Below are 16,938 nucleotides of genomic sequence, written 5' to 3'. Positions count from 1 at the left end.
TAGGTATAAACCTAATTATTTAGAAAACTACCAGACTAGTTTCCAATGTGTCTCATTTTCTTAATTTCTTATTTGTTATCTCTTTTCTTTTTAAAATTTTGTTTCTTTTCTAATAATGTTAATATATAAAGTTATTTGCATTGTCTTACAACATACATAAAATTGTTACAAACTCACAACATCAATATTATGACCCATAATAATCCTCTTGAATGGTGTTTAAGATTTTCATGCAGTCATTACTGTTCTGAGAATATATCCCACTGGATATTGAATGAGAGTTCTGTGTTCAAAATCACTTGAAAGACTATATTCTGGGTTATATAATCAATATGATACACAGTTTGTTAGTTCACATGTATCCGATATTATGGTTTACATTTTTTTTTCTCTTTTTGCTTTAATATAATTCATGTTGGAGTGTGGTATTATTACAGTTTTTCTTTGTCATGGTGGTGGTTTTATGAGGAGTATTTTTCAGCAGTTGAAAGTTTTTTTTTCTATCCATATTGTTGCAAATGGCAAGATTTTGTTCTTTTTTATGGCTGAATAATATTCCATTGTGTGTATATACCACCAATTCTTTATTCATCTATTGATTGACACTTGGACTGCTTCTGTAGTTTGGCTATCATAAATAATGCTGTAGTAAACATAGGGGTGGATATATCCTTTTGATTTACTGTTTTCATATTCTTTGGGTAGATACCTAGTAGTGCAATTACTGGATCATAGGGTAGTTCTATTTTAAATTTTTTGAGGAACCTCCATACTGTTTTCCAGAGTGGCTGCACCAGTTTGTATTCCCACCAACAGTGCATGAGGGTTCCTTCTTTTCCCACATCCTCACCAACACTTGTTTCTTGTGAGTTGTTTTTGTTTTTGTTTTTGTTTTTAGCCATTCAACAGGTGTGAGATGATATCTCATTTTGGTTTTGACTTGCATTTCCCTGATGATGAGTGATGTTGAGCATCTTTTCATGTGTCTGGTGGCCATCTGGATGTCTTCTTTGAAGAAATGTCTGTTTACATCTTCTGCCCATTTTATAATTGGATTATTTGTTTTTTAGCAGTTGAAAGATTTTATTCTTATTTTCTACTTTTAGTAGTTTTGTATAGATACTGCATTCCTTTTTCTGTTTGTGATAAAGTGGGTAGGATTTTCCTAGACAAGCAAGAATAAATAACGATAGGTGGTTTTATGGGAAAAGGTGCAATAATGAAGAATATGGGTTGTGTACTTAATTTCTTAGTTCTAGAGTGCTCCCTTTGGTTGATATACTGAAAGGACTGGGGTTTTTTGTTTGTTTTTAATTAGAGCTTTTAGGTAGAAGAATACAGATTAATCTGTATTCTGATTCTTTGTTAGGAGCCTTAATAGCAACTTCTTGCTTTCCAATTTTTCATTACCTAGAAATATCCAAATGACACCCTCACTTTGAAGGGTATAGTTCCCCCATAAGTGGTCCCACCTCAGGAGTGAATGCTATTATCTCTTGTACTTTCTAAGCTCCGTTCTTACATTTCTTACAGTAGCTAGTATTCTGGTCCTCCAGGTCTGAGATTTGCTCTCGGTATCTCCCTGTGGAGGGTGATGTGACTTCCCCTGCAGGGAGTCACCCTAGCTGGTGTTCCCTCTTATGCATAATTCCCCTCTGACTCTGCTCCTGCATCGCCTCCAGAGAGGACTCTGCTGCTCTTGGATATATATTTTAACTCTTACATGTGAATCAAGGTTTCTATAAAACTAAGTCTCTAAATTATATTTGCAGAATGACTGATTTTATTTTTTCTCACTGTTGATTTTTGGAGGCTGCATGGAGAGATAGGGATTTAGTCTGTGGTCATGTTCTAAACTGTGTGATTCCCAAAAGACACTATTTTTGACTATGGGTGGTCATTTATTATAGCACTGATTACAGAAAATAACTTTAAGAAACTTGTTTATTTGCATATTGGAAAATAGACATCTAAATAACTCACAGGCCAAAGAAAGATATTTAACGGAATATAACACTGAAAGATAAAAGCCCTGAAATCTTGAGGGATGCGGCAAGATTCAGGGATATTTATAACATTAAGCACTATATTAGGAAACAGTTATGTCTACCATGGGATGGTGACTCTCAGATCTCAATTACAGGGAGTGTAATTAACCCAGAACTCCAGCTGCTGTGCTCTGAAATCCAGGCAGTAAGATCACGCTTCCCACAGGCTACTCCCAGCAGAGGGCAGCCTCCTTATTTCTGGGACAGGTGACCTCCTTACTATTGACTTTGACTTAAGAGCTCCTCCATGGCCTCACCTAACTCTCCTTGGACCACACTGACATCTAAGATGGTTTCATCTAAACCTTCTCTTCTTCCCTCTCTCCCCACCCAAATCTAAGTCAGTACTGATTGCAGTCCAGCTACCCCCGCCTCTCCTGACTCCCTCTCATTTTCTCTCAGACTCATTCCTCCTAATAAAGTCATTGCTTTTTTAATCCCATTGTACAGCTGCTTCTTGGAGTACCTAGAGTAACAAAATAACAATGACCAAAAAAATTAACAACTAATTTCTAGCAGAAAAAATAAAAATGGGTATAGAAAGAAGGGAAGATGGTATTAGGAATTAATAATATATTTAGAAAGTATAATAGAAATAGTCAACAAAGCCAGAAGTTGGTTCTTCAAAAAAAAGAAAAAGAAACTAAAATGAAATTTAAGTAAAATTAATCAAGAGCTATAATTAGGAAAATCTAGTAATAGAAAAGGGACACAGCTTTAGATAGAGAGCAGAGATTCACAAAGATAGGGAAACACTATGAAGGCATGATGCTAATAAAAATAAAATCTTACAAGAAATAAATTATTGACCAGAAAAAAACAGCTTTACCCAGTATGACTCTTGTAGAAATAGAAAGTCTGAATGGATTTATAACATTATATAAAGTCAATTAAAAATTAATAAATTAAAACTCTTCCTACAATAAAACTCCAGTATCAGAATGCTTTATGGTTAAGTTCTACCATTCAAAGTAAATAATTCCAATTTTATAGAACATATTCCAGGGGAGAAAAAGAGGAAAAACTTTCCAACATTTTCCACTGTGTTTGTGTAATGCTAATGTTGCATCTAGACAAGGATAATATAAGAAAGGAAAATCATAGTCATTCTCACACACAAATATAGTGGCAAAAATATTAACCAAATAGAAGTAGTCTTAATCTCATAGTGAATAAAAACAGTTGATTTGTTACAGGAATGGAAGGATGTTATAACATTAGATCATCTGTTATATAAATCAGCACATTAAACATACTAAAAGAAAAAATTGTGTGGTTATCTCAAAGGTCCCATAAAAACAGTTGCTACAACTTATTTCATGATTTTATGGAAAAACATTTTAGCACACTAGGAATCAAAGTGGACTTTTACAACTTGGTGGAGTAGCAAAATTTTAGAGCAAATATTTTATTTAATGATGGAGTATCACTTTTTTTTTTTTTTTTTAAGGGAGAAAGGGAGGGAGCGCAAACACTCTGGGGGCCTGGGGTGGGGAGGGGCAGAGGGGTTGGGAGAGAGAAAGAATCTTAGACTCCATGCCTACCATGGAGCCAAATGCAGGGCTCAGTCTCACGACCCTGAGATCATGACCTGAGCCAAAATGAAGAGTCAGATGCTTAACCCACTGAGCCACCCAGGCATACCCCTGCTATCACTTTCTTAATTTAAGATTTTACTCCAGATGCCAGACAGTTCAACAAAAGAAGAAAAATAAATAAAATTATAAGAATTGGAAAGATACAAAATTGTAATTAATTATCACAGATGATATAATTATCTATTTAGAAAATACGAAGTAGTCTACAAAACATAATTCATGAGAGTTTAAAGATACTGCTGGGTATAAAATCAATTAAATATGCATATACCAGCAAAAATTTATATTTATATACATAATATTTGTATATAATATATAATAAATAGAGCAGTGTTTGTGCAATGATTGGTAGACCAAAGAACTAGAATAAGAGACCAGAATCAGAGCCACACATATATGGACAGTTGATCTGTCAACAGATTTGTCACTGCATGCCAATAATGAATGGAGGAGTCAGTAAAAAGTTCTGGCTTCAGACTAAAGATGAATGGAAGGAATTAACTTGCCTCATTATAATATTAATCTTTTAAATGAACACTCTAATTTTAATGTGAAAAAAAGATGGTGTAATTCTGGCTTAATCAATGAGACAAACTAATTTTTATTCTTCACTATGTTTTTTTTAAAGAATTCATCAATGTATTATTTTTGTCAAATTCGCCCCCAAATCAGATACTAAAAAGCAGCCCCCAAATCAGATACTAAAAAGCAGCAAGCGTATTTAAAACATGAACGTGTTATACCAAGCCATTCTTGATGTAAGTGGTGATTTAGGGGATGCTCATTAAATACCTAACACTATTTCATTTTTACATCATTGTCCTTTTCTACTATTTTCTCCTCTAAATTATATATACACTTCTTTCTCCTTCACAGCTCAGTGTTAATAATTAAAGTTAACTTTCTATTTTATCTGAACTATCAGAGTACATGCAATTAGTCAATATACCTTCTAGGTAAAATGATACTGAGGACTATCAAAATCTCTGAGAAGACCTGTTGGCAACTTTTTTTTTTTTTTCTTTTTTAGAGAGAGAGAGCATGAGCAGGGATGGAGGGGCAGAGGGGAGGGAGAGAGAAAATCTCAAACAGGCTCCACGCTTAGCATGGAGCCCAATGGAGGGTTCAGTCTCATGACCCTGAGGTCATGACCTGAGCCGAAACCAAGAGTTGGATGCTTAACTGACTGAGCCACCCAGGTGCCCCTGTTTGTCTAAATTTACTTTTAGGAGATATTTTGAGAATAAAGAAAGTCTACCTTTCTTAGCTTGCTTAATTTCATCTTTCTTATAATGTATTCATTTTCCTAATGCAGATCTTGCTAAGGATTGTGTGTTTACCTACCTTTTCTTAGTAATAGAGCACATGTGAGGATGTAGTCAACCCATGGCAAAATTAAGTCCCATTAGACACCTTATATAAACCTCTGATTCCTATTCTTATTAGAACAAGATCCACATTTTAAAGCCTCTATTGTGTTTCACTTCTCAAGTTCTGGAAGTACTGCTTGTGGAAAGTTCATGCCTGATCAAGTTTATAAGAAATCCACTGCAGCAGAGCAAAGCTTGGCAGGAGAGGTGCAGAAAGGCATCTTTTCACTGTTTTGTTTTTAGGTTATGGCTTTTCTCTGGCTCTTCTAGGACATTCTCATAAAACAATTTTCTATGTTTAACATAACAGTGTGTCTATTCACATTTTTAAATCTTAACAGTTACTAGGATATTCATAGATGATTATTACATATCTACATCATTTTTCAGTGATTCTGCATTGAAATGGAGAAAATATTTGTGTGTGAAATTCTGTAACACCAGTAAGAATTTTTTAGACTCCCCGGCTTTGGGAAATCAAGGATCCAAAATACCCGTTTAGAGTTTTTACTCTGAAATCTGTAAGTTTTCTCTGCCAGAGTATAAGTAAAGTCTTTATAAATGTATTTTCCTTGTCATTCTAACATATATTGACTTATTTATACATAGATGCATTTTTCTTTTGTGATTTCCTTGCATTGCTTTTGATTCATGTTCAATCAGAAATATGTATTTTTGCCCCCTTTTTTTTGAAGTATAATTAACATATATTGTTTTATTAGTGTCAGTTGTACAATATAATGATTCAACAATTCTATACATTACTCAGTGCTCATCACAGTAAGTGTACTCTTAATCCCCTTTATCTGTTTCACCCATCACCCACCAACCTCCCCTCGGGCAACCACCAGTTTGTTCTCTATATTTAAGAGTGTATTTTTTTTTGTCTCTTTTTCCTTTGTTATTTCATTTGTTCTGTTTCTTAAACTCCACATATGAGTGAAATCATATGATATTCGTCTTTCTTTGGCTAACTTATTTTACTTAGCATGATACCTTCTAGCTCCATCCATGTTGTTGCAAATGTCAAGATCTCATTCATTTTTATGGCTGAGTAATATTCCATTGTGTGTGTGTGTGTGTGTGTGTACACACACCACATCTTTATCCATTCATCTATTGATGGACACTTGGGTTGCTTTTATATCTTGGCTATTATAAATAATGCTCCAATAAACATAGGGATGCATGTATCTTTTCAAATTAGTATTTTCATTTCCTTTGGTTAAATACCAGTAGTGGAATTACTGGGTGATATGGTAATTCTATTTTTAATTTCTTGAGGAGTCTCCGTACTATTTTCCACAGTGTTTTCACCAGTTTGCATTCCCACCAATAGTACATGAGGGTTCCTTTTTCTCTGACTTTCCTTTTTTTTTTTTTGAAAAAAAAAAAAAGTTAATTTGTACTTTATTAAAACACAACTTTTGCTATAAAGACACTATTGAGTTAATTAAAACACAAGCCAAAGATTAGTAAGAAATATTTGTAAAACATATATCTGATAAAGGGTGAATATCCAAAATATGAAAATGTCTCTTTTTAGAAAATATTTTTATTCAGCTTTATTTTTTGAAGAAGTTTTAGAGTCACCACAAAGTTGAAGTATAGAGATTTATACCTCCTACTCCACATGTGCACAGCCTCCCCCATTATCAAATCTCTGACAGAGTGGCACATTGCAACAACTGATGAACTGCCCTGACAGTGCATTATCACCCAAAGTCCGTAGTTTACATTAAGGTTCAGTATTGATGTTATATAGATGTGGACATATATATAATGTATCCACCATTATGGTATCATATACAGTATTTTCACTGCCCTAAAAATCCTCTGTGCTCCATCTGCTTATTCTTCCCTGTCTTCAGCCTCTCCTTTTACCCCCTGCAACTTCTACAAAACACTAATATCTTTCAGTGTCTCTATAATTTTTCTTTTTCCGGAATGCCATATAGTTGGGATCCTACAGTATGAAGCCTTTTCAAATTGGCTTTTAGTAATATACATTTAAGATTCCTTCATGTCTTTTTATGGCTTGATAGCTCACTTCTTTTTTGGGCTTCATTATATTCCATTGTCTGGACATCCTTCAATTTATCCCTTCATCTACTGAAGGGCACCTTGGTTGCTTCAGTTTTCAGCAGTTATAAATAAGGCTGCAAGAAACATCCTAGTGTGGGTTTTGGGGTTTATTTTTATTTTGTTTTTTATTTATTTATTTATTTTTGTGCAGATTTCTGTGTGGATGTAGTTTTCAACTCCTTTGGGCAAATACCTAGGAGTATGATCACTAGATAGTATGATAAAAATATGTTTAATTTTGTAAGAAACTGCCAAACTCTCTTCCAAAGTGGCCATATTCTCTTGCATTCCCACCAGCAATGCAGGAGAGTTCCGGTGGCTCCACACTCTTACCAGCATATGATGTTGTCAGTGTTCTGGATTTTCACCATTCTAATAGGTGTGTAGTGTTATTCCATTTTTTTAATTTGCATTTTCCTGATGATGTATGATGTGAAGCATCTTTTCATATATTATTTCACATCTGTATATCTTCTTGGTAAGATGTCTGTTATCTATAGATCTTGGGCCCATTTTCAAATAGGTTGTTTTCTACTGTTGAATTTAAAGAATTCTTTGTGTATTTTGGATAACAATCCTTTATCAGATATGTTTTTTGCAAATATTTTCTTTCAGTCTTAGACTTGTCTTCCCATTCTCTTGACATTGTTTTTCACAGAACAGAAATTTTTAATTTTAATGGTCTAGTTTATCAATTATTTCCTTCATGAATCCTGTCTTTGGCTATGTATCTAAAAAGCCATCACCAAATCCATGGCCATCTAAATTTTCTCCTGTGCTATATGTTTTCTGTGAAGTTTTACAGTTTTGTGTTTTACATCTGGTTTGTAATCCATTTTGAGTTAATTTTTTTAAGGGTGTAGTGTCTGTATCTAGATTATTTCTTTTTCATGTGGTTCCCTCTTCTTCTATTTAACTTTGGTACACATTTTATTTCAAATTAGTTATAAGGTTCTTTACTTTTAGAAATTCTCCAAAGATTTAAAATGAAATTAAAGTAACAAAAATACATGTGACATCGCCCATTACTAAAAATCATTTATTGTTCTCTTGACTCTTGGTAAAAGACGGTGTGAGCTATCACTGAGCTGTATTTAACTGTGGACAGGTAGAAGTAGATTTTAATTTTGGAGAGAGTTTAATCCAATTCTTATTTGTGATTTTAAGACTTAGAGAAAGAATGTTAAAAGACCCTGGGGTGTGATGACATCAGTAATATGCACACTGCATTAGGTTTGAGTTGCCAGACTTTTTAATGTGAGTCTACAGAATGCTTTTCTTTTGAATTAATCTGCTGGTAGAGAAAGATGAAACAAGCCTCAAAATCCCAAAATATATCAAAAGAAAACATACTTTTGTGGTAATGTAGTACAATGGATTCAAAATGTGGTGGGTGCTACTGCAAAGGGATATACATATATTAGTAGCTATCTGTTAGCATGGTATGAGTATAATGAGCTCAGGATTGGAATCAGAGAGGAACTTTAGGTGAACCATAGCTTGGACTCTTTGCCTACCTTGAGAATTACTTCTACTCTTAAGGGCCCCAGTTTCCTCACAGCAGGAAGTACACACTTACAGGATTATTGTAAGGATAAGAAATAACCTATATAGCTCCTTATCAGAAAAATATATTACCCTCAGTAAAAGAGCAATAATCTCATATTGCTAGGAAATAGCAAGCTTCCTGCCTTTTACCTCTTACTTCCAAAATCACAGTTTGTAATGTGATTTTATGGCTGACTTGTCTGAAATGAAAATTCTGAATATTTGCGAATATACTATTGGAATATCTAGATGGTTTTAGGTGACTTCTCACTAGCCTGCAGAATGCCCCATAGTACATTCTGTTGGGGTTTTTCTCAGTTGACAGTGTCCATTTACCAAATTATTGTCATCTTGATAAAATATAAAAAATTAATATACTATTTTAATCTGTCATTATTTGATTAGGCTGTTATGTTTTTTCTTTATTTTTTTTTATTTTTTAAAGATTTTATTTATTTGAGAGAGAGAGAGAATGAGCAATGGGGAGGGGCAGAGGGAGAGTCCCTGCTGAGCAGGAAGCCTGATGCAGGGCCTGATCCCAGGACCCCGACATAATGACCTGAGCAGAGGACAGATGCTCAACCAACTGAGCCACCCAGGCACCCTGTTTCTTTCTTTAGAAATAAAAAAACTTATCACATGATTTGAGTTTGGAATAAATATTTCCCCTAAATAATATAATTTCTGCCTTATAAGACTAAGCTGTTAGGAAATATTTTTTATATTTTATAAATGAAAAATGGAGGGTTTCAAGATAAAGAGAATTGGGACTCAACTGTAGTTTATTTTACTGGAAGTCTTCTCTCTATATCACTGCATTCACCTGCCACAAAATGCAGTGGAGCTATGCCAAGAGCAATGAGTTAAGAGTAAATCTGAGAAATCCTACCAGTGTTGGGTATGGTAAGCTAAATAACTGGCTCTTCTAGGATGCTTTCTTAATTTTGCTTTGTGTCTCATTGTTGTAATTGAAATCTAGAAAGGCTGTTTCTTGGAGATTACCATTGTGTACTTTTTCCTTCCTCCAACGGTGCTTATAGATCACTTAGATAGCATGTGTCAGGTCCAGGCTGATGAACAAAATGGCATGGTTCTGGATTCATAAACTTACATTCTAGTTATTGTATTGATTGTTCTTTGATGTTCTTTCAATAGTATTAAGCAACAATAACATTGAGTAGATGAAAATGTTTAGAAATGACCCCATAATTCTTTTTTTTAAATTTTTTTATTGTTATGTTAATCCCCATACATTACATCATTAGTTTTAGATGTAGTGTTCCATGATTCATTGTTTGTGCATAACACCCAGTGCTCCATGCAGAACGTGCCCTCCTCAATACCCATCACCAGGCTAACCCATCCTCCCAACCCCCTCCCCTCTAGAACCCTCAGTTTGTTTTTCAGAGTCCATCATCTCTCATGGTTTGTCCAGACCTATTTCCTGCTTCCTCTATTGGAACATTCTTGCCTTGATTCCGCCTCTTTGACTTCTTAAACTTCAGATTTCAGCTTACATATTATTCCTTCAAATAACCTCTGATTGCCTAATTTATTGCAGGCCTTTCTTATAGCCCTCAGGGGGTTTTATCCCTCATGAGTCTCTGCCCAATTTATACCTATATATTTATTTGTATTTTGTCAATAGAATATTTGGTGCCTCTTATGTAAGAGATACTAAATAATATTTGTTAAACACCTGAATAGTTTGGGTGTTTACATATTTTTCTCAATGTTTATTTTTTTAAAAATATTTTGTTTATTTGACACAGAGAGAGAGAGAGAGAGACAGAGAGAGCACAGGCAGAGGGAGAGGGAGAAGCAGGTTCCCCATGGAGCAAAGAGCCCAATGCAGGGCTCGATCCCAGGACCCTGGGATCATGACCTGAGCCAAAGGCAGACGCTTAACCAACTGAGCCACCCAGGTGCCCCTATTCTCAGTGTTGAATATGCATAACACTGGAAATGATTAATCAACAAATATTTTACCAATTACTCTTAAGAGAATATATTTTTACATTAAAAATTCTAGAAAACATTTTTTCAGTAATTCCCATATCACCTGAAATTTATTTAACAATAGTACCCACTATTAGTTAAAATTCATAGTATATTAGAGTTAGAATGAAAATATTTTAGGATTTTCTCTTGATCACTAAAAGCAAATCAGTGGAATTACATTTCAATTTGATATGATTATTAGAATTGCTTACAATAAATTCTGAAAGCTTAAAATAGTACCTGATTTTTACTTTCTTTTTAACTTGCATTCAGTTGAATGCCTTTTAAGATTTATTTATTTTGGAGAGAGAGAGAGAGGACAAGCCAGGGGAAGGGCAGAGGGAGAGAGCATATGGAGCAGACTCCCCAGTGAGTGCGAAGCCCAAGGTGGGCTAGATTTCACAGCCCTGAGTTCATAACATGAGCTGAAATCAAGAGTCCGAGGCTTAACTGACGGAACCACCCAGGCGCCCCTCAGTTGAATGGCTTTTAATGTAATAGATTTTCATATGATTCTTAGAAAAGAATAATCTGATAAGAGGGCGCCTGGGTGGCTCAGTTGGTTAAGCGACTGCCTTCGGCTCAGGTCATGATCCTGGAGTCCCTGGATCGAGTCCCGCATCGGGCTCCCTGCTCGGCGGGGAGTCTGCTTCTCCCTCTGACCCTCCCCCCTCTCATGTGCTTGCTCTCTCATTCTCTCTCTCTCAAATAAATAAATAAATAAATCTTTAAAAAAAAAAAAAAAGAATAATCTGATAAGAAAAAATTTTGTAAAATGAAAACAGAAATAAAATGGTTTATAATATTTATGATGTTCCAATTTCTACATAACCTTTACTTTTTGGTGTGTGTTGTATACATAAATTTATGAAATAATTGCTGTGTCAATAACCTGCAAATAGCAAATAATCAGACATCATTATTTCAGATTTGTTGTTACAACTGATAAAATCATTCCTTTCTTTTTTTAAAGATTTGGAGTTTATTCATTCAAACCATCTGTTACTTATATAAAACCTGAGTTCTACCTGTAATCTGTTATCAGGTATAAAATTGACTTCAGCAATTTCTTTTAAATGCCTACAATTCCACAAAGCCTTGACATAACATATTTGTCCTTGGCCAGAAATACATACATTTTCCTAAAATTAATTTTTCATCACCAAGTTAATGACTTTTTGTGATAGCTTTATTATTTTCATTCTGATAAGTGATGTGATGATAGTCAAAAAGTTTAAGCATTAATCTTAATAATTAAAAAAATGACATGTTGGTAATTGGATTTTGAAATACTATTTTCACCTCGTATCCCCAAATAGATACCCCACATGTTAAACCACATCATCTAAAATTTGATCCCTGGCGTGCCTGGGTGGCTCAGTCAGTTAAGTGTCCGACTTGATTTTGGCTCAGGTCATGATCTCTCGGGGTCCAGCTGGCGTCAGACTCCTCGCTCAGCCGAGATTCTCTCTCTCCATCTGCCCCTCTTCCCCCACTTGCACGCACAGGCTCTCTCTCTCTCTCTCTGTCTCAAATCTTTAAAAATAAAATAAAATAAAATTTGATCCCATAGTTTATTATATTTAATTGATAAACAAGATCTACTCCCAAGAATGTAATTTTTGTTTCCTGCTTTTTAGAAGCCAGAACCTCTCTTAGATTTGGGAACAGAATATTTTCTACAATAATGATACAATTTTATGTATATGAAAAAGCAGGTTTTAGAAATTTTTTATTAGAAAGATATTTAAATAGAAAGATTAAATAGAAAGATATTTTGAAGTCTAACATTTTTCTTCTTTTTGAAGTCTAACATTCTTAAGTTGATTTTGATTAAGTTGATTTCTCTTTTAGAATTTAAAATGTCATGAAAAATACTTTATAATAGTCTAATGCTAATCAGTACTCTGCAGTCAAGCCATTTGGAACTAACAATGTAAAAATAAATAATTTCCAATTTTTATCCTTAACAGTTTAAAAATGTCTCCTATTTTAATCATGTTACATAGTTTGCAAGGCATTTTGAATAATTGATTTCTTTCAGTCCTTATAATTCCACAAATTTGTGGGTCTGGTGTCCTCGTCTTAATTTTATTTAAAAACAGGAACAGAAAGAAGAAACATTTCAGATTCAGCCAATGAGAAAGTGACAGATCAGGACTAGGTTCCAGTTGTTTTTCTACTGTGAAGAATGGCTTCACCATCCAGATCTATGCCATAAAATTACTTTGACATCTGGATATACATATGCCCAAATTTGTGGGAGAAATACCTATATAATTATTTTTCCCAAATTATATTACCACAGTGTTTCTTCTCTAAGTAGAATATTGCTATGAAAAGTGTTTTCCTCTCTATTTAATTAATTTTACTTTTCACAAACCCTGTCACTTTGGGGAATAGATTGCCCATATTGGGGAGATGAAGTTAACAGACTGAGCTTACCACATAGAATCAGTGGTGAAGTCAAGATTAGAATTCAGAGCTCAGTATTAGAATTCAGAGCTGAAAGAGCTACTAATCATTTCTATTTATATCCAGAACAAGAAAAAAAAAATCATAACAGGCAAATGTAATTCAATTCACTCTAATAATGAGCAACTATGTAAACATAATAAAACTGCATAAAATTAACACATTTGATATTGCCTCTTTAAAATCTAAATATAAAAATGTTAAAATAAGAAAAACTGAGCAAAGGAGACATTAAAATTACCCTAAATCCATTAAATCAAAACTTCTTGAGGTGGGTCCTGGTCACTGGTAACTATAAACATCTCTCCAAGAGAATCTCATGTGCAGCCTTGGTTGGGAACCATGGGGTGAAAGCAGAGGTGAGGAAGACGGAACCAAAGCCAGGCACAGGCATTGGACACGGTCCCACCGAGAGCCGAAGATGGCAGTGAACGTATATTCAACATCAGTCACCAATGATAACCTAAGTCGACATGACATGCTGGCCTGGATCAATGAGTCTTTGCAGCTGAATCTGACGAAGATCAAGCAGTTGTATTCAGGGGCTGCCTACTGTCAGTTCAGGGACATGCTGTTCCCTGGCTCCATTGCCTTGAAGAAAGTGAAGTTCCAGGCTAAGATAGAACATGAATACATCCAGAACTTCAAAATACTACAAGCAGGTTTTAAGAGAATGGGTGTTGACAAAATAATTCCTGTGGACAAATTAGTAAAAGGAAAGTTTCAGGACAATTTTGAATTTGTTTAGTGGTTTAAGAAGTTTTTTGATGCAAACTATGATGGAAAAGACTATGACCCCATAGCTTCCAGACAAGGTCAAGAGACTGCAGTGGCTCCCTCCCTTGTTGCTCCAGCTCTGAACAAACCGAAGAAACCTCTCAGCTCTAGCAGCACAGCTCCACAGAGGCCCATTGCAACACACAGAACCACTGCAACCCCTAAGGCTGGCCCGGGTGTGGTGCAGAAGAACCCTGGTGTGGGCAACGGGGATGACGAAGCATCTGAATTGATGCAGCAGGTCACCATATTGAAACTTACTGTCGAAGACTTGGAGAAAGAAAGAGATTTCTACTTTGGAAAGCTAAGGAACATTGAATTGATTTACCAGGAGAACGAGAGGGAAAACAACCCGGTATTGCAGAGGATCGTGGACATTCTGTATGCCACAGATGAAGGCTTTGTGATACCTAATGAAGGGGGCCCACAGGAGGAACAAGAGGAGTATTAACAGCCTGGACCAGCAGAGCAACATCTGAATTCTTCACTCCAAATCATGTGCTTAACTGTAAAATACCCCCTTTTATTATTCTTAGAGGACTCACTGGTTTCTTTTCATGAGCAAACAGTACCACTTAAGTGCACTTTGCAGAAGTTTCACCCCTTTTCCAATGAGTTTGACTTAGGAGCTTTTACCCTGTAGCAGAGCAGTATTAACATCTAGTTGGGTCACCTAGGGGACAAAGAGCCTGACCATGGGGCTCACCGTGTGGATGCTGGTAACACTGATTGCTGGAGAAGGTATTTTTATGTGATACACTGAGGTGGAGACCTCAGCAGAGAAATGTAAAGACTGATTTGAATTTTAAGCTAATGTGAAATCTTGGCAGAGAACGTTTTAATAAATAAATGCCTTAAGAGTAAAAGAAAGCAGAGATGAGCAAACTTTTTCTGTAAGGGGCCAGATAGTAAATAACTGAGGCTTTGCTGGTCATATAGTCTCTGTCCCAACAGCTCAACTCTGCCATTGTTAATGTGAAAACAATCATATGCAAGATGTAAACCAATGAATGTGGCTGCATTTCAATACAACTGTATTTGTGACACTGAAATTGGAATTTTATATAATGTTAATTTGTCTGAAATAGTACTTCTTAAAAAATTTTTTTTCAACTATTAAAAAAAGAAAACTGTTATTATGGAATATACTAAAATGGCTGGGTCAGATTTCGCCCCCTGGCCATGGTTGCCAACTTCTATTCCCTAGAAATCCAATTAACCACTCACTCTGTGTGTTTGACTATTTTTATATACTCTAATTATGGATTTTATACTATTCTATTACATTCACTTGTCTTTGTTCTCAGTGACCAGCATAATATGTGGAACTTGAAAGGTATAGCAAATAAATAAATAAATGAATGAATGAATACATGAGCTATATCCATGCAACCAGAATTGCCCAAGAAATTATTTTGTGCCTTCTCAATCAACAAATGTTCATCATTTAAGTGGAGATTGTTGGCAGAATACCATCGTTTTTCACTTGACATATTTACTTGACAAATATGGTCTGTATGGTTATAGACATAGTCTTACAAACCAAGAGGAAAGCTATATTTACCTTTGCATGGCGTGGTCTTAGGACCTTTGTGTTGTTTACAACTTTTCAGACAAATACAGTTTTCTTTTTAAAAATTATATAAACGTACGTATCTGTGAACCTTTCTTAGTGTGGGCTTTTTTGCTGGGTGCCTTGCCTTTTGGCAATTATAAGTGCTACATGTTGCCTCTTTGTGTTTTCTGTGAAGCTAGAGAGATTGCAGGCTGAAAATATCTCAGAGTGGGACAAGAGGGAAATACTTGAAACACAGAAACAAGGACTGGAGAAAGAAAATAGAAGGCTAAAGGCTCAGGTGAAAGAAATGGAAGAGCTCCTGGATGGGAAAAACAGATTCAGTGCAAACTCTCAAAGTCCTGATTTCAAGACATCACAAATTGAACGGCAGGAAGAAAAAAAGGTATGGGTGCTCCTCGGAAGGGATGTTCTCGCTCGCTATACATGCCCCCCTCATGCTGGTCGACGCTGCCTTCCCTTTTACCCACCTCCAAATCTGAGCATTTTCTTTTGTGCTATTTAACCTCTGATCGCTTGCTCTCTTTCTCATCATAAGGTAGAATAACATTGTTCATGAATATGAACACAAGAGTTTAACAAATTTTGTATGAAAATGTTAGAATAGGACAAATCTGACAGTTTCAAGCTTTTCCAGAAGGAAGAAAAAAGTGAAGGGATGGACCTTTGTGTTTTTTGTTTCCTTTTATACTTTTGTCTCAGTATTTTTCAAGCAATTGATCTTATTTCTCAATAAGTAAATTTCTCCATTAGTTTGAACAGCTGTGGAATAAGCATTTGTCAGTAGTGATAGTATCTGCATAAACATTCCAATTTAGCTGAAGTTTACTCTCCTCTGGTTCTTTTTTAGTTTCAGAAAAATTATTTTTGAGTCAAATCATTGCATCATGTTGCAAATAGCTTTTATAGGCTATAACATAAATATTAAAGCTAGAATTAAATTCAACGTCGGACTTTGAGAACTTCAGGTTTTTGGAATTGTTTTATCCTAAGGCCAATAGACATTATTCCTGCTATAGATGGAATTTTTAAAAATAAATAGCTTTTAGATTTAAAAAAAAATCTCTAATGGCAGTTGCAATTTGTGTGTTTTGGTGTCAACATGCTGCAAAACATTTACATCTTGTTTCTATTTCTTCCATTAAAGTACCTACAGTATCTTAATGCACAATTCTGTTATTTCACTCAATCTCTTTAATAGTGAATTAAAAGTGAGTTTGATAAGTTCATATTTTTATTTCTTTTAAACTTTTAGCTAAAATGTTTTATTTTTTTATTTTTTTATTATTATGTTATGTTAATCACCATACATTACATCATTAGTTTTTGATGTAGTGTTCCATGATTCATTGTTTGCGTATAACACCCAGTGCTCCATGCAGAACGTGCCCTCTTTAATACCCATCACCAGGCTAACCCATCCCCCCACCCCCCTCCCCTCTAGAACCCTCAGTTTCTTT

At 35.0% G+C, this 16,938-nt stretch overlaps 1 protein-coding gene, 1 long non-coding RNA gene and 1 pseudogene across 5 annotated transcripts in view; 2 read left to right on the top strand and 1 right to left on the bottom strand.

Annotated features, from left to right (window-relative positions):
• LOC144379829 (uncharacterized) overlaps positions 1 to 16,938 on the bottom strand; it is a 487,118-nt gene that overhangs the window by 62,139 nt on the left and 408,041 nt on the right. The gene's annotated exons all lie outside the window — the stretch shown is intronic.
• CCDC102B (coiled-coil domain containing 102B) overlaps positions 1 to 16,938 on the top strand; it is a 191,855-nt gene that overhangs the window by 162,336 nt on the left and 12,581 nt on the right. For 2 of the 4 annotated variants that reach the window (XM_036107921.2, XM_078060180.1), the window contains exon 9: positions 15,654 to 15,863. The exons of the other annotated variants lie outside the window; for them this stretch is intronic. In XM_036107921.2, coding sequence (XP_035963814.2) covers positions 15,654 to 15,863 — 210 coding nt within the window. The remainder of the gene's footprint in view (positions 1 to 15,653; positions 15,864 to 16,938) is intronic. 4 annotated transcript variants of the gene reach the window in all.
• On the top strand, positions 13,043 to 14,353 carry LOC118545572 (microtubule-associated protein RP/EB family member 1 pseudogene; annotated as a pseudogene).

The sequence above is a fragment of the Halichoerus grypus genome, chromosome 13 (assembly GCF_964656455.1).
Source record: "Halichoerus grypus chromosome 13, mHalGry1.hap1.1, whole genome shotgun sequence".
In the NCBI taxonomy this organism is placed as follows: domain Eukaryota; kingdom Metazoa; phylum Chordata; class Mammalia; order Carnivora; family Phocidae; genus Halichoerus; species Halichoerus grypus.
Note: the sequence above shows the minus strand (reverse complement) of the source record. Positions and strands in the feature narration are given on the sequence as shown.